Source organism: Melospiza melodia, chromosome 3, assembly GCF_035770615.1.
Source record: "Melospiza melodia melodia isolate bMelMel2 chromosome 3, bMelMel2.pri, whole genome shotgun sequence".
Classification (NCBI taxonomy): domain Eukaryota; kingdom Metazoa; phylum Chordata; class Aves; order Passeriformes; family Passerellidae; genus Melospiza; species Melospiza melodia.
In genome coordinates, this window is record NC_086196.1 from 116827998 (window position 1) to 116851166 (window position 23169).

General features: G+C 41.1%; 2 protein-coding genes across 3 annotated transcripts in view; one reads left to right on the forward strand and one right to left on the reverse strand.

The window, feature by feature from the left end:
• Positions 1-21483, forward strand: part of SNAP25 (synaptosome associated protein 25) — a 62978-nt gene extending 41495 nt beyond the window's left edge. The window contains exons 4-8 of one of the 2 annotated variants that reach the window (XM_063152840.1): positions 499-547; positions 8453-8570; positions 12566-12691; positions 14766-14910; positions 19141-21483. In XM_063152840.1, coding sequence (XP_063008910.1) covers positions 499-547; positions 8453-8570; positions 12566-12691; positions 14766-14910; positions 19141-19209 — 507 coding nt within the window. In that variant the 3' untranslated portion in view covers positions 19210-21483. Of the gene's footprint in view, positions 1-498; positions 548-8452; positions 8571-8707; positions 8826-12565; positions 12692-14765; positions 14911-19140 lie in introns of both variants that reach the window. The other variant, XM_063152839.1, reaches the window with a different exon arrangement.
• Positions 1-23169, reverse strand: part of PAK5 (p21 (RAC1) activated kinase 5) — a 299053-nt gene that overhangs the window by 256888 nt on the left and 18996 nt on the right. The gene's annotated exons all lie outside the window — the stretch shown is intronic.

Consider the following 23169-nt stretch of genomic DNA (forward strand, 5'->3'; position numbering starts at 1 on the left):
TAAGTAGGTAAGCTTTCTGACTTCTGTCAGCAGCAAGAGCTGTGCAGAAACCACTGTGCCACCTTCCCAAACATGTTTGTGTCATACCTGTTTTCCCTGTGAGATTCACATCCACCTACAATATCAACACCCCCATCCTCCCCTCTCCTGCTTCCCTGGACTTGGAGATGAGCCTTCTCTTTTTAGAGATTACTCTTGTGTAAATTGGTTGGTTTAATCTCAAGGTCCATGGCTTTGTGCTTTTTGCAGAAGTTGGGTATCCCAGTGAATCCAGAAGGACGGATGGTACAATGGAGAGTACCTAGCTCCTCACACAGTGTCCAGGCACATAAGGCCTTTGGACTGTGCCATCAGCCCCTTGTCATTCCTTTCACTGTTTTTCTTGTGTCTTCCTATGTCCCATACCAAGGGCTGAGTGTTCCCTCACTGATCTCTCTTTCTCTCTCTCTCTCTTCTCCCCCTCTCTCTCCTTACCTTGCTACCACTATTGGGATGTAGAGTAAAGATGCTGGTATCAGGACTTTGGTTATGTTGGATGAGCAAGGAGGTAAGTTCAGATTGCTTCAGTAAGGAAGTATAACCCTTTCTAAAGTGCTGTACTGACTGTGTGCAACCCTGGAAACAAGGGACAGAAAATACGTGTGGTTGTGCATGAGAACCCCAAAACCTCTTTGCCTTTAGCTTTGTTCTCCAGCAGAGAAAAATGTACAACAGCTGCCTAAAAGTCTGTACTTCTTTTGATCTGCTTCCCATTAATGTCAAAGAGAGCTGCAGGCTCAACTCAACCAAATCACCATTTGATTTCAGCAAGCTTTGGGTCAAGATCCAGCTACATGACGAGAAGATTTGCCTCTGTAGGTGTAAAATCCAGCATTATTTATGCAGGTGCTAAGTAATTTTCCCACTTAAATCACAAGTGAAAGACATGCAACAAATGCATCCCAAGAGAAGGTAAATGGGTTTAGTTTGTGTAAGAGTCAGTTACATTTTGTACAGTAATGAGGCAGTGAGAATGACAGAATTTAAACCTTAAAAGGTATTCCACAATCAGCTCATTACAATTGTCCATATAGGAGGTTCAGACTTAACACTACCTGTCTGCGGATGACAATGACCAAGACAGAGCCTGATATATTCAATACATTCCAGGAAATTACATTTTTTCCCTTCATAATATTACAAAGAAAAGGTAGCCTTCTCTCCCTCTCAATCAAACTAATAAGTCTTCATTTGCCGTAGACCCACAGCCCCAGGAAAATGGTGTCTTCAATAAATCAACAGAGCAGAAATTTCTGCTACTCTCTGTCAGACCAGCCCCCCAAAGGCCCTTGTTATTATTTACTATGGGGCAGGACACACAATTATTATTAGGAAATGTCTTCTGCAGAGGCAATGCTGCGTTACTCATCAAACCTGGACAATGATAATAAGCCAGGGTATGGAATTCTTGGGAAATGGACTGCAGAGCACAACAGGACCTTTCCACTTTTAATGTCCCTGCCTCTCTGACACTATAATGAATGAAAAGTAATAACAGGACCTAAATGGAAAGTCTTTTCTTCTATTTGCTTTTTTTTATGTATGTCTCATTGCTTTCCCTCCATATGCCTCATTTAGGGAAAAAAAATCTAACCAAATTTTGTCACATCGATTTGTCTTGACAAGAAAAATATCACAGAGAACATATAGTTGTCTTCAAAAAATAATGGCAGTAGAAAAACTATCACCAAATACAGAAAACCAGAAATTACTTATGTTGAAACAGATATGGCACCTGTCTAAATAATGTGTTTTGTTTCAGCAGTGGATTATACGGTTGTAATAAATCACAAATATTGTCAAAGAAAGTATGTTAATACCCGGGTGTGTCTTGCAATGTAATTCACAGGCAGAGTACCAGAAACTTTAGTGGCTCCTATGTATGTTTCTGTTCCTTAACTGCTCTATTTCCACAGACTGCTAGGGAGTTTTTTATTTTAATCCTGAATTTTGTTGGGTTTTTAAATTATTATTTTGGAATTCTACTATTGATAAAGCCCTGTATTCAGAAGTTTTCTGAGTGATTCACTCTGTAGCCATGACAGGAAGGACAATGTGAGTGAGCTAAGGAGCTGAGACTGGACACACTCATCTCCCTGGAGTCCAGGGAGCTCAGTATTAAACCCTTGTTGAGAGTGAAACCTGCAATGCTTGTTGTACAGTCACAGATGCAGTTAGTCAATACCTCCAGCAAAGACTCAGAAGGTCTTGAAGCCTCTTTAAATTGGTTATGGTCATGCCTTAAGTGGTTCACTAAATTTAGCTTATGACTATACAGTGTGGGTTTCTCAAGGGAAACAGCCAAATAATGTTACCAACCCTGAAAATATTGTAGCCTTGTACTATGCTAAATGTTTAATTTTCTCCATTTAACCATATGTAGGTGTAATAATTGCTAATTATTTTTTTATTTCATTTTAGTGATAAAGGACTTGCACTACTGGGCAAAATACACTAATGATGACTTTGAACCCTTTGTAATTAGTGCAATGTGTGCAGCTCACGCACGTCTCAGCAGATTATCAGATTAAGGAAATCATTTGCTAACACTGCCATGTGATCTCTTTGCAGCTGACTGCACAAGTCACTTAAGATTATTAGGTGTTAAATATACAGAAAACATGACATTGATCTTTCCAGTGGGCGGCAGGCAGAAGATCTAATCTCTGCACTTGCTGGAAGCTCTATTTCTAGGTTTCCTTACAAAATTGCTTGTTTTGAAGTTAAACAGACCTTACATGGAAAAACCTTTCTGAGCCAATTCAACCCAAATAGTGCAAAGCAGAACTTATTTTCTGGTATCAGTGAGCAGAAGTCTCTGGGATCATAAAGGCAGTAAGCCAAGGTAATTTCCCAATGCCAGGTATTTGTACAAGAAAGCCAGCCTGGATAGCTGCTCTTGCCCAAAGGTTTAGCACAGCTGGCTGCACAGCAGGTTACAGAGGATGCACTCCCATGAAAGCTAGAGGCTCTTCCAGTGTCCTCTGAAGAATGGGGACCTGAGTAGCCCCTCTGCAATACCAAGAGTAACCATTTTTTGGGTCCGGTATTGTCACCCAAACCAGTGGAACACAGCTCTTCCCCTGGGGAGCCCACAGGAAGGAGCCAGGAGTTTAGATTTTCCTTGCTGGGTTTTTACCCATCACTAAGAAAGTCATTCCCAGACCATGTGCATCCATAATGCTTACATTTTTTTAATCTGGCCTTGAGTAAAGCTCCCTTAATTAATTATATATATATATATATATATATATATATAACCCTTTAAACTAAAATACTTGTATTTTACATGGAAAAATAAATGCTGCAAAGGATTATTGAGCAATGGCAATTCCTCTGCCTTTTTAAAACATGCTAACTTAGAAAAATGTTAATATCTGGATGTATTTTGGCTAAAAGCAAACAGTAGAATTGAAACTAGTAGTACAAAGTGAAGATATGAAGGTAAACCTGAAGTGCTAACACAGAAAAGGTTCCAGGCTGGTAACTCTGTTCATCCATAGGAAACTCCCATTGCTGGACATCATAACAGGGTTAATGATTTGGACCTTCAAGGACATTTTTTGTGTGGTGATGTCCTCATGCAGTTTATTACAGAAGAATTTTGTTCTTGTATTCCAAATGAGGTGCAGGGGAAAAACTTTTCCAATAACAACAGCAGTAGCGCAGTAATTTTTCATCCAAGACAAGACAGAGGAATAGCCACAACTTTGATAAGAGACAAAGAAAATGTCAGTGCAATTGGAATTTTCTCCTTGCACCATGAATGCACAAACAGCATTGCTGGGGAACATGGGGAGCAGATTAATCTACCTATCAGATCTTACTCCAGATCAAGCTTATAAAGGAGATAAAACTTGGAAATAACTGGGCAATCCCACAAACAAAAGCACTGGCACACATGCGAGCTGACCTCCACTGCTTTTGCAGGAGCTGTGGGTTTGGCAGTTTTGTATGTTATGGCTAATTAGCAAAATGAAAGGGGACTAACAGCTACTGCAGTTTTCCCAGGGAAGATAGTATTAATTATGCTGAAATCGTAGCACAGAACAGAAGACAGATGAAGCCCCACAAAGCAGGTTGTGCCTTTGTCTCCTGTTATTTTTAGCAGAGCTCCACGTGGGCTCGCAGCTCTCCCCTCCAGCTTTGTTCCACAGGTGCCTGTGCCCAGCAGTGCCTTCCAGAGCACAGCTAGGTCAGAGCTCAGATCTCTGAAAAGGCTGTCCCACAGGCCACACTCCAGTATGATTCTCCTTCATGGAAAACGGGATGATGGCCTAGCATTGGAAATAGTTAATCTGCTGAATCTCAAATTAAACCCTCTTGTATGCAATTATTATTGCCATGTGTTCTTAAAATGTCCTTTGTGTTTTCTTCCTTTTTTTCTTATTAAAATTGACCTTGGGGGGAATTGCTTGCTACACAATGCTCCAGGCAAAGGAGCAAGTTCCAGCCTCCACAGGCATTAGCTGACATTCAAGCACAGGCCCCAGACCCTGGACATCAGCCAAGGAATATTTATTAGAAATTATAGATGAGGATGCAAAGGTGAAGCAACACCACACTTGCTCTGTGCATGTCTTGCTACCAATCCCCTGTAAGATGCTTTGCAGCTTTTTTTTTGCTCAAGACACCACAGGAGCAGCTGAGAGATGCCCTTGCTACAGCTTCCCTGCCCCAGCCACTTCCCTAGATCAGTCACAGGATGGGGAATTGCCAGGATGGTACAGGAGATCCTGGCAAAAACCCACTGGCAAATGGTCACAATGCTATGATAAAACTAACAGGACTAGCTTGTGTTCCCCCAGTTACTTTACAGGAGTAATTCACAAGTATAATGATACAGGTAAAAATCTATTCGTTTGTGCCTTAAGATAGGCATTTGTTTGCTGTGAGATCTGGAAGAAGATTTATGGTCACTACCTTGAAATGAAAGTGATATTCTCAGACATCAAGATACAAAAAGAGTTGCAGCATTTTCCAGAGGGGGAAAAAAATGAAGGAAATCACAATGAAATATACTTCTGATGTGTATTCTGCTTCCAGACATCAATTCTCTTAGGTATATATCATATATCATACATAAACATATAGGTGCAGCTTATTCAAATAATATTGCAACAAACTGTCAAAAGATGTTCAAACTCTGACCTTGAAGGGCTTCTCTAAATGGAAGACAAAAGACATTATCTCTTGTAGGCGTGAATTTGCGTAGGTTCATGGCAATGTATGCCAACAAACTGTCTTCCCTAAAACCTTTAATACAGCACAGAACGTTGGAATAGGGAAGATCTATGGAAACAGACATTATATTAACCTCTCGATTGCCTTCTGATTTCCTACCAGTGATTCATTCTGGGCCACAGTTTAATAGCAGTTATACCAAAACAAATCCAGAGTGAACCCATTAAGTTCATTCCACTATAATATTTATGCCTCAATAATTGTGGTTAGACTCATGAATCTAATTCCTTGCTTGTGGGACCAGATCTTTGACAGGTATAAATTGGCATGGCTCCACAAAGCCAGCATAACTATGCTGACTCAAACCAGTTAACAATCCAGCCCACGATGTTAACAACTAGCAAGTGGTTTTAGGACCAGCAGCCAGCTGTCTAGACTTCTGGGCTGCAAATATGACATGGGTTTTTTTATATGATGAGGTTTCCTTTAATAGAAGATAAATGAGTTGTGGCTCCCTTTCCTATTCAGCAATAGTCCAGGCATCAAACACAAATCCTGAGGTAGGATAAATAAAGACAAGCTTCTAATGAGGACTGTAGTTAAAATGGAAGTCTTTGAGTTATGTCAAATATACTGTTCAATAAGCACTCATTTATTGAGGCAGAACAGAGAACAGGTAAAAACAGTTCAAAAGGACCTGTTACATACATGGCTTTAGAAAATGTGCATCTGGGCAAGGAGAATTGCTTCCACTGAGAGCTACCAGTGGCACCAGATCTAGGACTGACCCATGCAGAGTGAACCCGGCTTTTGCTACTGGACAGACCAGGTTAGAGAAGCACTAGCAGGAAAATCAGTGGAAGAAAGATCAGATGCCTGCCATGTTCCCCAGAGTCAAAATGCACATGTGGGTCCAGCCGTTCCTTAGCTGCCAAGGGGCTCTGCAGTGCTTGGAAGCAGGAGCTGGGAGCCTGAGACAGAAGTGCAGCAAATCGCATCACACTGCATGAAGCAGCACCAAAGGCAGCTCACAGTGCCACAGCTGCTCCCCAGAGCCAGAGCAAGCGTTGCCCAGCCCCGGAGCAGGAGCACAGGGAGGGCTGTCCCCTTCTGCCACAGACTCACATTTCTGATGAGAGTGACAATCTGTGCCTACGGACACCAACCAAAGCTTCTGCTGAAGCCTGCATTACACGTGCATTGAGACAATCCAACCTTGCTTTTCTGGCTCAGCTCAGCAGTTTACCTGGCTGATCTTGTACAGCCCCTCTCTCAGGTTTCCTTCTCTGTTTCCCAATCCTTTGCTTACACAGTGTGTGCCCCTTTAGAGGGCACTGCCAAGTGACTCTGATCCTCTAAATATATCCTTGGATTTGGGAACAATAACTCCTGTGGGACCAGGAGAGAGGCCCATCCAGCTGAGGAGAATGAGAACTGACAGCAGAAAGACAGATGAATCTCACTATACTGACATGGCACCTCTCCTTCTCAAAGCCCAGTGTCATGCAAGAATTAAACAAAGAGTACAAGTTCAATACTTGAACTATTCCAGCTTGAATAATTTAGCCTAGGATTTTCTAGCCCCTCGAGGACTGAGGTCCCTGTTTCCTATTAAAATTAATTAAATAAAATTAATTTTAATGGGAAATGGGCATCTAAACCCCCCAGAAAGCTTTGAAAAGCTAAACCTCAATTGTTATTAAAAACCCGAGTAAGAAATTAGGCATCTTCATGTTCTCAATGAAGTTAAGAGGAGCTTTTTACTGACATCAATATGCATATGATTTTTCTTCTAAAATTTTCTTCCTCTTTTATTTTTCTGAAGAGGACTCAGTTAACATCAGGGATGACATTAAATTCCTTCTATAACCAGTGCTCTTAGTTCCTTCCTCTACAGTCTAATTCAGTGTTTTTCTATTCCATATGGGGACTAGGGATGTGTTTGTATTTTACCGGGACTGCTTTACTTTTCCTTGTTAGGTACAGTTACAATTTTTAATGGATTGAAATGCCACTCCAAGTACCTTTTTGATTCTGGGTAGTATCTGAATCTATCCTTTGGGAACAAATGGTGTAAAATGTAAATCCCATCTAAAATGCTGTCCCTACTGCAGACTCCACACAAGACACTCGATCCAATTGGGTCCATATCTGTTTACCTCAGTGGAGAATCCTGTTCCTATACTTTTATGTCATGGCATTCTGTTCTTCTAGGACATTTGTCCCAGCTTTAAAAGTGAAAAAAATTAACACATTAAGACCAAGTCACTTAGAAAACCAAGTTACTAAGAAAACCCATCAGCCTTAGGTGGAAATAGGACAAATTTTGTTTTAATGCCAGCAGAGAGTTAGGGTCTATATTTGGTTGGGTTTTGGGCCTGGTGCTTCTTAACTTGTCCTGGAGCAAAGCATAAGTGACCCCACTGAAGACATGACTGTTCACCCAATGCCTGTTTCCATAAGGTCCCTTGGGGCCAGAGACAAGGAGCACCACAGCCGGTGACCCTCTCACAGAGAGCATCCCAGAGTGGTTTCAGTTGTTCCTGCTCACTGAGGTTACTCCTGATTTGCAGCACCCACACGGGGAAGAAAACCAGCCCTGAGGCCACACTCAGGCTAGAGATCAATATCCAGCACCAGTGAAAGTGACAGGTCTGTTTCCTTAGCCTCTGGAATAAAGGGTCCCTGGACACAAGGCCTAACAGCTTGCTCCATTTAGCACTACCACTAACTACCAGCTCTCTCACTCACTAGCCACAGCAGCTGTGCTGCCCAAACCCACCTAATTCTGAGGCATTTGTAAGCATAAGTAACAGAAGCGTTTTCCATGGAAGGACTTCTTTTCTCTAATATTAACATACATAATGCAAAATAATAACACTATCTTTCTTTCTCCTGGATGTCACTGTGTCTTAGTAAGTTGATGTATTGTATTATGTTTCTGGACCTTGAACTTTATAACCCTTCCTTTCTACATCATTACATCTTGTTTATATTAATATATTTCAAATAAATTTCTCCTTTGTTTTACTCTTCCCATACTAATAAAAAAAACTTCAGCATCCAATGCAGCATACATCCTTTCAGCAATGCATCAGCTCAGATTAATGCATTGTAATGTCATTATTAACTCAGTTCTACATGGTCATTTTTCATGTTCTGTTGAAGACAAAATCAAACAAACAAAAATACAATTCATTCCACACTGTCATCCCTTTGTCCTGACCAGAACAACTCGATCGTGTTGAAGAAGGCATGAACCATATCAACCAAGACATGAAGGAGGCCGAGAAAAATTTAAAAGATTTAGGGAAATGCTGTGGCCTTTTCATATGTCCTTGTAACAAGTAGGTACTGGGTACCGGCTCTGCTATGTGGTGTCCAGTTTTTTGTCACAGTGAATGTCTGAAGTTTTTGTCTTTTTTTTCTTTGTCCTTTTCCATCTGCTTCATTCTGTGGGGATAAAATACTTGTGTTTAATCAGAACAACTGGAACGCATCGAAGAGGGAATGGACCAAATCAATAAGGACATGAAAGAAGCAGAAAAGAATTTGACGGACCTAGGAAAATTCTGTGGTCTTTGTGTCTGTCCATGTAACAAGTAGGTGCTGCCTGCCTCATCTCTTTGAGCACTTAAGGCTGATCCCAAAGGCCTTGTGAAGCTCATCCTTGCTAGGCACATGGACAGGATGAGCATGTGGCATGCAGAAAGAACGATTCTGGTTCAAATGCATTCATTTCATAGCATAGACAACTGACTGGGAATTACTGTAGATGCATTAAAATCAGGCATACTGCAGTGAAAGCTTCACTGTTAACACCTTTTAATGGTAAAAGTTTCAACATTTTACACAAAGTGTACTGAGTGGTACTGAGTCCATTTTCCAGCGGACAAAAACATTTGGGGCTACCTTATTCCTGGACACTCTAAATTTTGAAACTTATTTTCACAAACAAGTTTCATAAACAAAAGAGCTGAACAAATGCAGAAGAGGTCTTACTAAACATTGTTCCAAATTGTGGATGAAAATCAGAGCTTTTTTTGTTGTTCAGCAGAAATAGTCCTTGATGAGATCTTGAAAGAGATGTGACGTTTCATGATTGGAACCCAACTTGAAATGGTTTTCATCCTGCCACAGGCAAAAAATTTGACAAAACCTCAACAAGCCAAATTTCTTTCATTTGGGTAGCACGTACACTAAGCAGAAATGTTGAAATGCATTGAATTTGCTTGCATGCCATCACACTTGAACGAAACCGTCCTCCAAGTAATGCCAAGCTTGTTTTAAATGCCAAATGAAAATGTGATGTGCGGTTATGTGGGTGTAGGAAACTGGGGACCAACCCAAAGTCCTTGAGGAATGGCAAATCCAGCATGCAGTGAGTAGGCATGAAACTAGGTTGCAGTGAAAACATTCCTAAATGGTTGGCCACATATCGTGCAGGAGACAAAGCAGAGAGAAGTGTTGCTGTAGTATTAAATTCCCTTTCTACGTGAAATTTGTTCACAGCCAAAGCCTGATCCTTCCCCAGTTATCAAGAAAAAAAAGAAAGAGAGCTGTCATAGAGTTCATGGGGTATTTTGCCAAAAATCAGAAGTGCAGGGCTAGAGTTTTGCCTTATCAGTCACATTTATTTTGAAGTTAATTCCCTTGGGACACAATGCAGATACCGCCTCAGGTATTTTACTTCTGTGTACCAAGCCCGGAACACTTTTTTGAGGTAAACATTTTGCCCAGAATGATTATAGCCTTGCTGTGCAATGGGAGAGGGGGCAGGAGGAATGGGAAGGGCTGCATACACCTCTTCTACAAGCACTGTGAGCTCTGACAGGCCGTAGCCCTTGCTGTCCTGCACCAGAGGAGCTGGTGCACAAGAGCTGCAGCAGAAACTTCACATCTCCCACACTGTAGGAGCTGTAAAACTCAGAACTGTCAGCCAGACATGTGACAGCAGTGGGATTAGCACCTGGCACGTGGCACTAAAACATTTGGCACTTCACTATGGCTGCAGCGTCATGCTGCAAGAACAGAATGATTCTACAGGAGATGGAGGGGACATGAATTTGTGAAGGGGCCTCTTCCCTTCTCCAAGCCATTCTGACCCTATCAGTCTGGAGTCATATTTCAGAGAGCAGCATTGCTAACCAATGCTCAGAGGATGGATGAAGAATGGTTTTAGAGACTGTTCCCTGAGTCACTAAGCTAGGACCCCCCTGGTACAGATAAGGTGATGTTCTGAGGAGTGGAGTGGGAGAGAGAGAAATCCATACAGTTCTGGGCATCAGAACCACCATGATCCCCCTAAAGCTCTTGTGGCTGGTGGGAGATTAATGGCATATATTTATAAAAAGATTATCCACTTCACATGTAACTCTACCGTGATATACAGTGAAAGTACAGTTCTCTGAGCCTTAAAAATATGTAAAGCTTGATCCTACATTCTAAGGAGATCGAAAATGCCCACAGCATGGAACTTTTACCAGGTTGCATTCAAAAGGACAACTCCTATTATCATGAGCAGATCCAGGCTCCACCTGTTGACTTTAATTGGAAGTCCACAAGAGATCAGATTCTGGGTGTATAAAGTCATTTACCTCAAACACAGAAACTGTCTCACTGACAAAGTTGCATAGGTCCAAAGAACAGGCAAAACCCTGTAAATGTATCTGCAGCAAGAGAATTACTTTCAGGCATTTTAGAAATGCCAAAGCTGATGTATAGTTTCAGAGAACTAAAATGAAACAAGCCAACCATCATGTTTTTAAGTCTTCACAAACTTTAATAGGAAATAAGCAACAGAACAGATGAGTAGGAAAGATCCTCTTTTAATCTATATTTTAATTCTATATTGGATCATACAACACATCTTCAAACTCATTTAAAACTGAGCTGCTTTGGGGGGCATGGAGAGAACATGACACCAGAGATGGGTTTGTCATGTCCTCTCCCAAATCTCCCAGAAGCACGTTCAGTTCCTTCCCCAAAATTCAAGCCACAGGGCTGTTTATAGGACTGATTGGGCCTGACCAGGGAACAGGGAAACCACAGAGATTTGCAGCTCCCAGTGGTTTTGTTGGAAACAGACCCATTTCCAGAATAAAATCACAAACATATACCTGTGGACCCCAAATCCTTACATTCCCCTGTTAAATGCTCAATTTGTCTGCTGACCCCAATGACAACAGCCCTAAATAGGCTGCACATGTCAATTTTCCACTCTAGGAGTGCCTGAATTTCAATTTTCTATCCACGGCATCTCAGTCAAAAATGGCTCTCTGCAGGTTAATGTAACTGCCACAAAATACAAATATAACAAGTTGCCAGGCTATTTTTGAAGTCCTGTGGTTTAAAAGTCCTGAAGGAAGTGATGATCCTTTTTTGCCTGTGTCTTGCTTATTGTGAAGGCTGTTACTGCTGATGCATTGAGGGTATGATGAACTATTGGGGCAACTGTGCTTAGTGAGAATGCTTTACTTCTTATTCATGCCTGTAGCTGGTGCATGAAGAAAAACGTAGAAAAATTTCCCTTTCTGATGCTAGATTGCTTGTATCTTTTATTTTCTTCTGCACTCATTTCACTTCTGCCTATTTTACTTTTTGTCTCTGTGGACAAAGGTTTGTACATCAACTGTCGATGTATGATTACTATTTTCAAGTACCGATATATTATTTGAAAAATCTAATGAACCCTATGATAAAATCATCCCCAAATCACCTTGGGAAAGGTCAGTGGCTTTTAATGCCTATTATGCCACATACATATTGAAAAAATATCATCAGAAGCCAAATATTCTGCATAGCAAAAAGTTAAATTGTAGCCAAATCTGTTTTTCTCTAAGAGGGTGTGTTGCTGTGATGTGATGTACACACTATACTTGGCAGTTCTGTTTTTATGTCTGTCTGCCAGTACGTCCTCTGTGTTTGATGTCAAAACATGTGTCACTGAAATGAAACAATGTTTTCTACTTATCTGTATTTCTTCTCTTCTTTTTCCTTTTTTTTTTTTCTTTTTTTCTTTTTTTCTTTTTTTAATTTTCCTTCATTCTGGAAACTAAGTCAACATCCAAAATCCTGTGTGCAATGTTGTAGACCTGACAACTGCAATTCACCCTATTGGAAACTAAACCTCTGACCATCACTGTTGTGGCAGTAAAGTAAAAAATAAGCAAGAAACCCACCCCCTCCTTTTATTCAGGGTTATGATATATCGGTATATAAACAATGACCCTCTATCTGAAAACTCATGTGCTTGATTCAGCTTTTAGCTTGGAGAGGTAAAGAGTTTTGCATTTGTCCTTGTGCACTTGGAGCTTTGTTACTCATCATCTTTCTCGCATAGGCTTAAATCAAGCGATGCTTACAAAAAGGCCTGGGGCAATAATCAGGATGGTGTTGTAGCCAGCCAGCCTGCACGTGTCGTAGATGAACGGGAGCAGATGGCCATCAGTGGTGGCTTTATCCGCAGGTGAGCCTTTTTATCCACTGTTTTCTCTCTGCTCTCCTTGTCACTGATATATTTAGATTGCTTCCATATGGTCATGAGCTCTGTGGTGCTCATTAACTCCTTCAGAGGTGCTGGGTAATGGGATGGAGCCAGGGTTTTCCACCAAGTGGTGCTCGGTTTCAAGTTGATGGTGACTAAGGCACGTCCTAAAGGTTTACTGCATCCAGGGACTTCTCCTGGGCCTGAGGGTCACCTGAGCTCTAGTGCAAAGGATGGTGACCTTGCTGGAAATCCTGGAAGGAAGGGTCTTGGTCCTGAGAACCAGAAGATGCTTGAAAACATAAGCCCAAACCTTTCTTTTTGAGACTACCCAGATTTGGGTAATAATAAACTAGAAATGAAGTCTGTTTATTTATTTCACAGCAGCACTGTGAGGGTGCAGACAGCCATGGCTAGCCAGCATTGTCCTCAGCACTCCAGCTCCCTGTGTGAGCACTTGTCCTGGGGGCCTTATCACAGGTCTCACTAATGACGCTTGTCAAATGCCTCAGAAATGAAGTGTCACATAAACACTAGTTTATTGCCATTATGTCTCAAGGCATGTATTGCCCATTATCCATCCTTGCCAGAAGATGTACCAAAGCATCCAGCAGCCCTCCCTTTCTTTTCAACAACAAAAATGCCTCAGGCTTCCTGCCAAAGCACCGAGCCAAGCTCAGAACCTGAAGAACACTTTAAACTAGAGGTGCACCCCTCCCTCCTCATGAGTGTCCTCAAAACCTCACTGCATGGGGAATGATGTCCCATTCCTCAGCTGCTGGGAGGCCACAGCTATGGAGGAACAGAGTGGGAATCCCTGAGCTCTCAAATCAAAGCCAGTTTGATGCACACAGCTACATTAAAGGCAGCCCCACAGGGATCCAGCACAAAGTACCTACTGATTACAGAGCTTATGGGGCATGTATTTAGCAGACAATGCTATCAGCATACCAGTAGGCAAAGCTTTGATCTCTGAAGATTAAGGACACTAGTTTAATAAGTAATTATCTTTCCAAAAACTATTATCCACTTATTTCTTTGGCTGCTGTGATAAAGGGAAATCAGTGTGATAGAAACAATGCTGTCATGCAATCTGGAGCGTGGGATGGGTTGCCATTTAAGTTTGATGGGTCTGCCATTCACTTTTTTTTTTTTAATTTCTGGATAGCAGCCTCACCAAAATGAAGGCTGGGGCATGATAATAAATAGCAGTGAAGGAAGTTACGCCGCACCATGATTGTTCTGCAAACAGCCTGGAGCACCCTTTGGGCACCTACATGAACACAAACTGCATAAGAGGCTCAAAGTAGGAATTTTCTGAGCAGCACCCATGGACCTTGCTTTTCCCAGCATCAGTCACCACCTGCCTCTTCAGTCACTGGAGAGCTGAACTGGGCCTTGGCTCAGGCACAAGCTTTTCCTTCCAAAAAGCAACTGCACAAGATGGTGCTAAGAATGAGAGATAAATGATCTTTACTAAAGCCAGTAAATCTGAGAGAAGCTGCTTCTGTCTTTCACCAGAAATGCAGTTAATGAAATAGGATGCTAGGTCAGGATTTTCACAGCTGAAGCACCTCTTCCCCGCTGTCTCTGTGACCCCAAGCATACAAGGACTGGACAGTGCTCATTAGCTCTCTGCAGCCCAAGGAGGGGAGCTGCTATCACTGTAATTCCACTACCTTCCAGCACCCCCCATGAATGCTAACCACACACAATGTTAATGGAGTACCCTTTCATTTTTTGGGAAGGATGATCACTGCAGAGGGGTGCAGCATGTGGTACAGGCAAGCTCAGACAGCAACACCTCTACCCACAGGAGACACGAGCAGTATAAACAGAGCACTGATACCCCAGACAACTGAGCCCAATGCCCAAAAAATAAGCATGTAACATTTTTCTGGTTATCTACTCATGAATCTATTTTGTTCAAAGCTGAGCACAGCAGCCTGCTCCTCAGGTGACAAGCGATGGAGGATGCAGTGGAGGTTTTGGGTGAATCCCGGTTTTAGGGGGAGTCTCCTGTCTGTGCTTTAAAGAATTGGGGTTTTTTTCCCAGGGTAACAAACGATGCCCGGGAAAATGAAATGGATGAGAACCTGGAGCAGGTCAGCGGCATCATTGGCAACTTACGTCACATGGCCTTGGACATGGGCAACGAGATCGACACACAGAACCGCCAGATTGACAGGATCATGGAGAAGGTAAGAGCTGCCTTTTCTGTGAGGACACCAAGAGGGGCTCTGTTTTCCCTTCTCCAAGGGGAGAAATTGGCCTGGAAAGGACAAGGGATAGAAATAGCTCCTCTCTTCTCCCTCCAAATCCTTGGGCCAAAGCAGAGCTCACTGCTGTGAATCTGCATCTCCAGTGCAGGCTGGGTTGAACCCTTGCTGTTGAGTTTGCCACACAGCTGCAAGGGGACCCGTTAGCAGACATCAAGGCTCCTTCTTCAATAGCTCTGAAAAAGGACAAGTGCCTTGAGCTATGCTGAACCTTGGGTTTGGATCTGACTACCCTTGCACTTCCTGGAAAGTTTTAAATCCTCCTGGGCTTTTCCTTCCTCGGAAACTCCATGAGCAGCTCAGGATTAGATCACCTGCTTGGAGGACCAGTCCTCAAAGAAGGATGGGGATTTAATAAAATCCCAAATCTTTGCCATATAGTAGCAGTGCAGCCAGTTTTGTTGTGCTGCTAGTAACAACATTAGGACAGAGATCTACCTCTGCTCTCTTTATATATATATATATATATATATATATATATACACATATATATACACATATATATATTTATACATACATTTATATATATATATACACACATATATATATTTATACATAATTGGGCCCCACACAGCCCCAGTAGAATACAAAAGCTCAGCATTAGCTCTGCAGAATCACCATGTAATAAGGCAGAGAGCACTGTTCCAGCGCCAGACCTGCACTGCAGATTTCTGAAGCAGAGAGCAGCCCCCTCCAAGCCTGGCTGGGAGCTCACTGCCATCCTGAGATCCCAAGATCTGCAGGCCATCTGCATTGGTACTGGCATAGCTCCAGGCACAGGCAGGCTGAAGTGATGTAAGAGGCTAGATCTTCATCTGGTGTAAAACCAACACAATGCTCCGCTTCCGTTGAGATTTATGCAACCTGAGGAGCTAACCCACGGACTTACATGTGGTGCTTAGAGTTAATTCTGACCTCAAGTGGTAGAGCTGGTGCTCTTGAGCCTTCTTACACATGCACGCCTCCTCAAACAAGCAGGATGCCCATGCCTGTTTTTCGTGTCAGTTAACTGTATCAGAGCCTAGTAATAAAAATTAAGGGAAATACTGCACTGAGGGATTCACTCCAAGAGCTTTCCTTACTGGAGGCAGATTCCAGAGAGAACTGGGTGAAGTATACATTGTCTGAAGGCTGGGAAGATCATCCCTGACAGAGAGGCAGCCTCCTCGTGGCTTGGTGTTGGTCAAAAGTCTTGCTTTAGAAATCTGCATATGTTTGACTGTGCTGGAAAATGCACAGTATTACTGGGATGCCATTATGCACCATTTCATATTTCTGTGAAAAGGAGGAGCATCGAGGAAAGGATTTACTGCTGCTATTCATATGCAAAGAACTAGAAAGCAACACATCACTCTATACTTTGAGAAGGGACAGGGAGTTTATACAGCCTACACCGTAAGTACCTTTAACTAGGAAGCCTATGACATACATTATTTTCTCAAAGCAATGAGGACGTGCACTTTTGTGTTCTCCCCTCCCCTGCTCATGTCACAGTGGCAGAAGACGTGCCCTGTGTTTGGAAATCAGTGGCATCCTACCCGTGCCTGCAGGATCCTATCCCAAAATACAGCAAGCCCAACAAGTTACTGTTCTCCTACCAGCTCAGGCTTGCAAACATCTGAATTTTGAAAACATTGACCAGGCCCTCTGTGCACATAAAGCACATGGGCCAAACCTCTAACAGTGCATGCTGAGAGCAGTGAGCTGAAGGACCAGCCTTCCACAGCTTTGTGGTCTTCTCACAGACTTTGGCATTTTGTACAGCAATGGCAAAATAACATTGGCAGCTAATGCATTCATAAAATCACCCAGGGCCCTTGGCTAAGGAACAGTGACACATTTGTGAAAGATGGATTTGCATCGTACACAGAGGAGTCGTCATGAGAGCAGCACAAAAATAAGACAGTCTTCAGTCTTAGTGAAAAATAAGCCAAATTTCTCAGAGTAAGGACATACAGTAATGAGGTACTAGAAAAAGGAACACAATGTGTTAGTAAAACCCTCTATAAAAGACAGAAATAATGGTTAGCTGGATAACAGTGAAACCTCAGTTGCATACACACCCAGTCTGCAATGAAATATGGCAACAGACCCTTGTCCCCCTCACAGCAGTGCCAGGGTTGTTTTCCTGACCAGCTGGAGCACTGTGCTTTGGGTCAGTTATGATCATTAGAAAGATCATAACTGTGCCCTTGGCTGGCACAGTTTGCAAAGTTGGGGTGCATCACAAAGCTAAGCCAAAGTACCCTGGGATGCATCATAAATGCTCCTAAAGGATTTATGTTATACTGGATGCATGCACCCAAACCAGAGCAACCTCATAATGCAGCCATGTAATCTGATCTATCCACAGTAACCAGGACAGCAATGAATAAAAGGCTTTCTTTATCCTTTCCTCAGATCTGAGAGAAAGGGACAAAACCAGAAACGACAGTGTGATGAGTAGGTCAAATAGCACCATCACCAAAAGGGCTTGCCCCTAAAATCTACCATAAATAGGAGGCTGGGAGGAAAGTAGAGGGGTCTCAAATCACTCTGTCTTGACCTAAGTGGGAAGGTCAGCACAAAGAATCCCACTGCCTCCAATGCAACATCATCCACCAGACACAGGAGCACGATGTTTCATCACTGTTCAATGAATATTCACTCATTTCATGACAAAGGCAACTGCTTCCAAACCCATTAACTTTTTAGGTGGCCTTTTGGCTAAAGCACACAAAATTGTGCTGTGGTAAACAAGGTCAAATTCATGGCTAAAATAAAGGAGTGTGGCTTGTAATGAGTAGTTTTGCTGATTTATGCTTGTTGAGGAGCTGGCACGTGCTACTGCACTAAGAATACACTAAGCATTTTCCAAAACAATTACTGAGAAAAGCCAAGACATTTCAGAAAGATTTATTGCACATGAGCATAAACATTCTTAAAGGATTCTTAAATGCATGTGGGAAAGTTGCTTCACCATTCTATCATTGTAAATTGAAGATTTAAAATAAATCTGTACAATTTGGATACACCCCAGAGATGTGGGAACAATCATCAAAGCTAACAAAATGCAGCCATCAAACCACAGAAAGAGTTTGCTATGGGAGCCTATGCTTTTAAAGCAGCAACACAATTCTCACCTTTCCCACAGGTCTGGTTTTAAAAATTGAAACCATTTTCTATATAGTCCCTCTGCTAGAAAAAGTTGGCATGGCAATGTGGGGTTGAGTGGAGTTTTGCCAGTTTTTCTCAGCTAAAACAGTGTCTTTAGTCTCCAAAATGAACTTCTGCAGAGCTACAGAAAGTCATGGCCCAAGTGTCTTCCCACTCAGAGAGAACTCCCCAACCTCCCAGGTGGTGCCATTTTATTCATGGCATTTTATAATCATGGCAGGTGTTACCCCAGGGAAAACAGTGCAGTTAATGGCTCAGTCTATGCTGGACTAAATTGCAGTTTGATTGCTTCAAATCACAGTAGAATCCCTGCCTTTTCTCAACTCCTGTTTATGCTGCTGCCCAATGAAAGAGGCTACTCTCTCTTGCAACCACATTGGTGAACTTTGGAGTACTGGCATTCCTCTCACCTATTCCCTTCCATTCACATGCAAAGCAAAGATATCCAGGCTGATCTTTTCAAAGAAATTTATCTTTATCAGCATTCCCTACATCAGATGATCCAGCTTCTCTGCTCCGGGAGTCTCTACACCGACCAAAATTTTAATTTTGGCTAGTACCTGATGATCTAAGTTAGACCACAGTCTGGGTCCACTGAATCTCAGAGGGCTCTAAAGGTTTTCCCCAGCAAAATGCAGATGCACACCACCAGTCCTCATGCTGTCATCCATTACCATCAGTACCACCAGTGCTATCGACAGCACCAGCTACAGATCTGGCACAGCATTTACAGGAGTTCAGTGCAGCTGACCACAAACAGAAAGCTCTGCTTGAAGGCTACAGGAAGTAAAACTAGAAAATCTGTAATCTTCTTTTGGGTCCCTCATACCACTATAAAGAGCAGCTCTCAAGTATTTTCAAGTTTCATTTTTCTGTGACCTAGCTAAAGTCATGGAACTACCCACAAAGCACTGTCATTCTTCCCGGTACTCTTTTTTCTCTCATACTCTCTTTCTTTCCTGTACTCATCCCTCTCTTTCCTCTGTGTTTCCCCAGGCTGATTCCAACAAAACCAGGATTGATGAAGCCAACCAGCGTGCAACAAAGATGCTGGGCAGCGGTTAAATGCAGAGAAGTGCATTTCCTTTTAATGCTGTCCAGCAGGGCAGCACCTTCATGCTTTTATCATGGTATTTATCTACTAGGTTTGCACACATGCACATATCAGCCCCATTGTAAATGTTGTCCTGTGTAGTTTGTCAGCTTTCCAAAAATGATACTTGTAATTATTTTTTTCTAGATATCTTTCTTTCCAAAGGTTGTACATAGTGCTGATTTGATGGCTATAGCTCACTATGATGTTTTTTGGGGTTCTTCCTTTCCTTTCCTTGTTTCTGTTTTGGATTCCTTTCCTTTTTTTTCCTTCTCATTTTTCTCTTTTTTTAATGATGTTTGCTGAATGACAACACTGTTGGAATGCTAAACGTGCTGTTAACCTTTAAATATACAGTATTGTTCTTGTAAAACTGTGACATTCCACAGAGCTACTGCCATGCTCCTGTCTTTGGGTATCATGATGTTTAAGCACTTAAACCTGCTGTCTTCAGTTCTTCATTGCCATTATCTGTTGTTATGATTTCATGATTAGACAATGTGAAATTATATTACTATAACAAGCATTGCACTAAAAAGTGATGTGATTTATGCAGTTATGCATGAGGAATAAATAGACTTTTAGACTCCTACTTAAACAAGAATTTTCCCATGGCAGTAGCACACCAACAATGACAACAAAAGCATGCTCAGTATTCGGACTCTTTTGGGACTATGTTATACCAGCAAGTTTGCAGTTGTGCCACTTTTTTCTTGTTGATATATATATAGTTATTAATCATGATCATTTTTTTTAATTATGAAAAAAGAGGGATTTGGCACTCACCATTTAGCCATTGCCAGCAAAATAAAAGCTTGGCTGAAAATATGTCAAAGACACAAAGAAATAAGTGTAATATATTGGGTTTGTCTGCTGCTTTTGAAGACTATCTTTTGGAGGAAACAACTACCATATGAAATGGTGCAAAGAAATGTAATTTTTATAAGGCTCTCTCTTACTAGTCGCTATCCCCATGTGGTTTGTTATCAGTACAGTTCTCTGTTGCTTACCTAGAGCTATGCACACCAAATCGCTGAGATGTTTAGTAGCTGACGATTAAAAATAATTAAAAAAACCTAAATGAATGAACTCTAGATAAACTGTGAGATAAATATCATTTACAGCATGTAATATGAAAATTCCTTATGTCTCCTGTCAGTTTGTGAAGTGATTGACATTTTGTAGCTAGTTTAAAGATTATTAAAAATTATAGATCTCAGAATCCATGCTTGCTTTATCCATTTGTTGCCCTACGTGTCAGTGACAACTTCTTATTTGCAAATCGCCTGGGAGAGGAAGTGCAAAGTCTAAAGACTCTTTACAAACTGCTTTTGTATTGTGTTTCATGGGAAACTAAAGATTTTGGTTTAAAAACCATAGAAAAGTAACTACATTAAAAATTACACTTGGTACATTCCAAGTGACTGTTATTTTAAATAACCTGGCTTGGATTTCCAAACACTGAATCAAAATATTTTTCTCATGTTCAAGGGAAAGAAAAAAATGACATAAATGTTATGGTACAGAAGGATACAGCTCCTTAGTAGATAAAATCCATTTCTGTAGTGGATTTAGTCATGTGCTAATACACCTCTTTTCAAGGAAGGCTTTGACCTACAGAATTTGGATAGTCTGCTAACAATAATTTTCTCAAATGACTAACAACAACTAGGGTTTGCTGCCAATGAAAAGCGTTATCATATTTTCCCAGGGTTTTTTCCCCTATATGGACAAATTAGAATTAATTCTGCATGAGTGACAATTCACTCATGTATCTCACATGGCCGTAAGTCAAAATACACAAAGAACATAAATGCTTGCATAATTAAAATTGCATGATAATGCAGACAAGCTACATTTTCTTTAGCAGTTTTTTATTTTTGGTATCTATTAAAAATTCATTTATGCAAATATTTTCCCCCACTACTTCAAACCAAAGAATAAACTTCAAGCAAACACTTTTAATCTGCTGACCATTTCTAATCCTGTCTGTTGAAGCATTCCAGTATTTGTGACAGCACAATCGTTCTGCAATGTCAAAGCCTACTGGGGGAGGGCAATAATCATATTGGAAAATGCCTCACAATGGGAATATGCAAATACAAGGATATTTGCAAAGGGTGAGAAATAGATAAAAAAGTAATGAAGATGTAAATGGAGGTATTATTTTTTGTATTTGACAAGAATGTACCCTATTGGAAGAGACTCATACTTCCAAAAGCCATTAAAGCTGATCAAAAATATAATTGTTGCTGTGAAGGAACATGTTTTGACATCTGTTTTCACGTGGAACAAAGATCAAAACCCAAACTACTGGAACTTTTTGCCAAATGGGAAGCTTAAAGGACAGAAACTTTGAAATGTTTCATTGCAGCTGTCTTTGTAATCTCCTCCACTGCAGGGTCTTCTATGAGCTGGCTGAAAATTACTTCAGTAAATATGCTTATTGAATTTCTCTGATATTTTTGGAAATTGACTTTTCTAGGATTAATTATTCTTGAAAGAATGCAAGGAAAGGCTCGATCTCATGTAGCTTATGACTACAACAATCTACTTTTGTTTGCTGAGTTTTGTGCATCCCAAACCCCTGGTGCAGAAGCTGACTCAACAGGAGGAAAACCCCAGATGTTTTAATTCCACTGCCTGGAACGTGGCATTTCCCTTTTTGTCCCCTTTCTCCCTCTGGTTGGCCCCTGGGTCCCTGATACACTGCAGCCTCTCACTGAGGTTGAACAAGCACAGGGCAGAGTTACCTGCTTGAGGAAAGGGACATGACAAGGGGCTGGAATCACAACTCTCCTCGGATAAAATGGCCATATTGAAAGGCACAAAGCTTGATAAACTATCTCTTATTTCTAGACTTTTAATGCCATTTCACCAAGGTTTCTAGAATGGCAAGATCCTCATGTTGGTGTTGGTTTGAGGTGGTCAAAAGGAAAAGGGCTCTTAATAGTCTCAAGTGGCATAGCTGAATAAACCACTCAGCTGGATAAGCTGAACAAAAAGACAATGTCTGTTGAGCTCTAAAAATCTATACTTAAGAACTTCTTTCACTTCATGCATTCTCCTCCTTTCCTAGCCTAGGTGAGAAATGGCAATATAAAAACAACAGCAAGGAAGGATATTTGAATGTTATTTCTCAACAGAACAAAATTCATAAGTAGTGTAATAACTCATGAAAAAAGAAAAAAAAATACCTTCATCAAATATCTGACCTGATTTCAGCAGGGAGAAAGAAAATTTTAAAAGGTAAGTGAAAATCAAAGTGAGTTGCCTCTAAGAAACCTTAAAGCTTTTAGGATGTTAATGATCCCTAGCCCTAGCACAAATGCAGATCTTTTGAACTCAAGAGTGTTACAGCTTTATGAAGTGACATCAATGCAAGAAAAGAAACTATGGATAATACTCAGCATCTTGTGGTTTGACAGAGCACGTTATGAAAAATGAATGGATTTGATGCAAAGGTAAAGTGAAAAATAACTATTATTCTTGAAATTTTGGTGATGTACTATATATTAAAAAACTATAACTAAAAAAAATCAATATTGCTTGATTTTAATTTGTTTTCAGGAAATGTAAATTATATTAGCTTACATGGACAAAATACATCCTTCATTTCTGAAGAAAACTAAATATGCCAGAGTTAGCACAGCAAATGTAAAACACTCCCTGAGAGAGATGCCTGTGCCATGTGACACACTTATTATAGATATACTTTTAACCTAGAAATAGAGACGATAATTATTCTCCAAAATATTCTGTGTGCCAACACTAGCTGCTAACCTCCACAGGCTTTGGATCTGGACCTGGATATGCAGAGATCACCAAAGACTTTTATTTAAGGGATCTGAACACAGATAAACTAATCCACACACTTTCTTCCCCCTCCTTCTTCCTTCTCCTGTGTACATGTGCACATATGACTTTTTTAT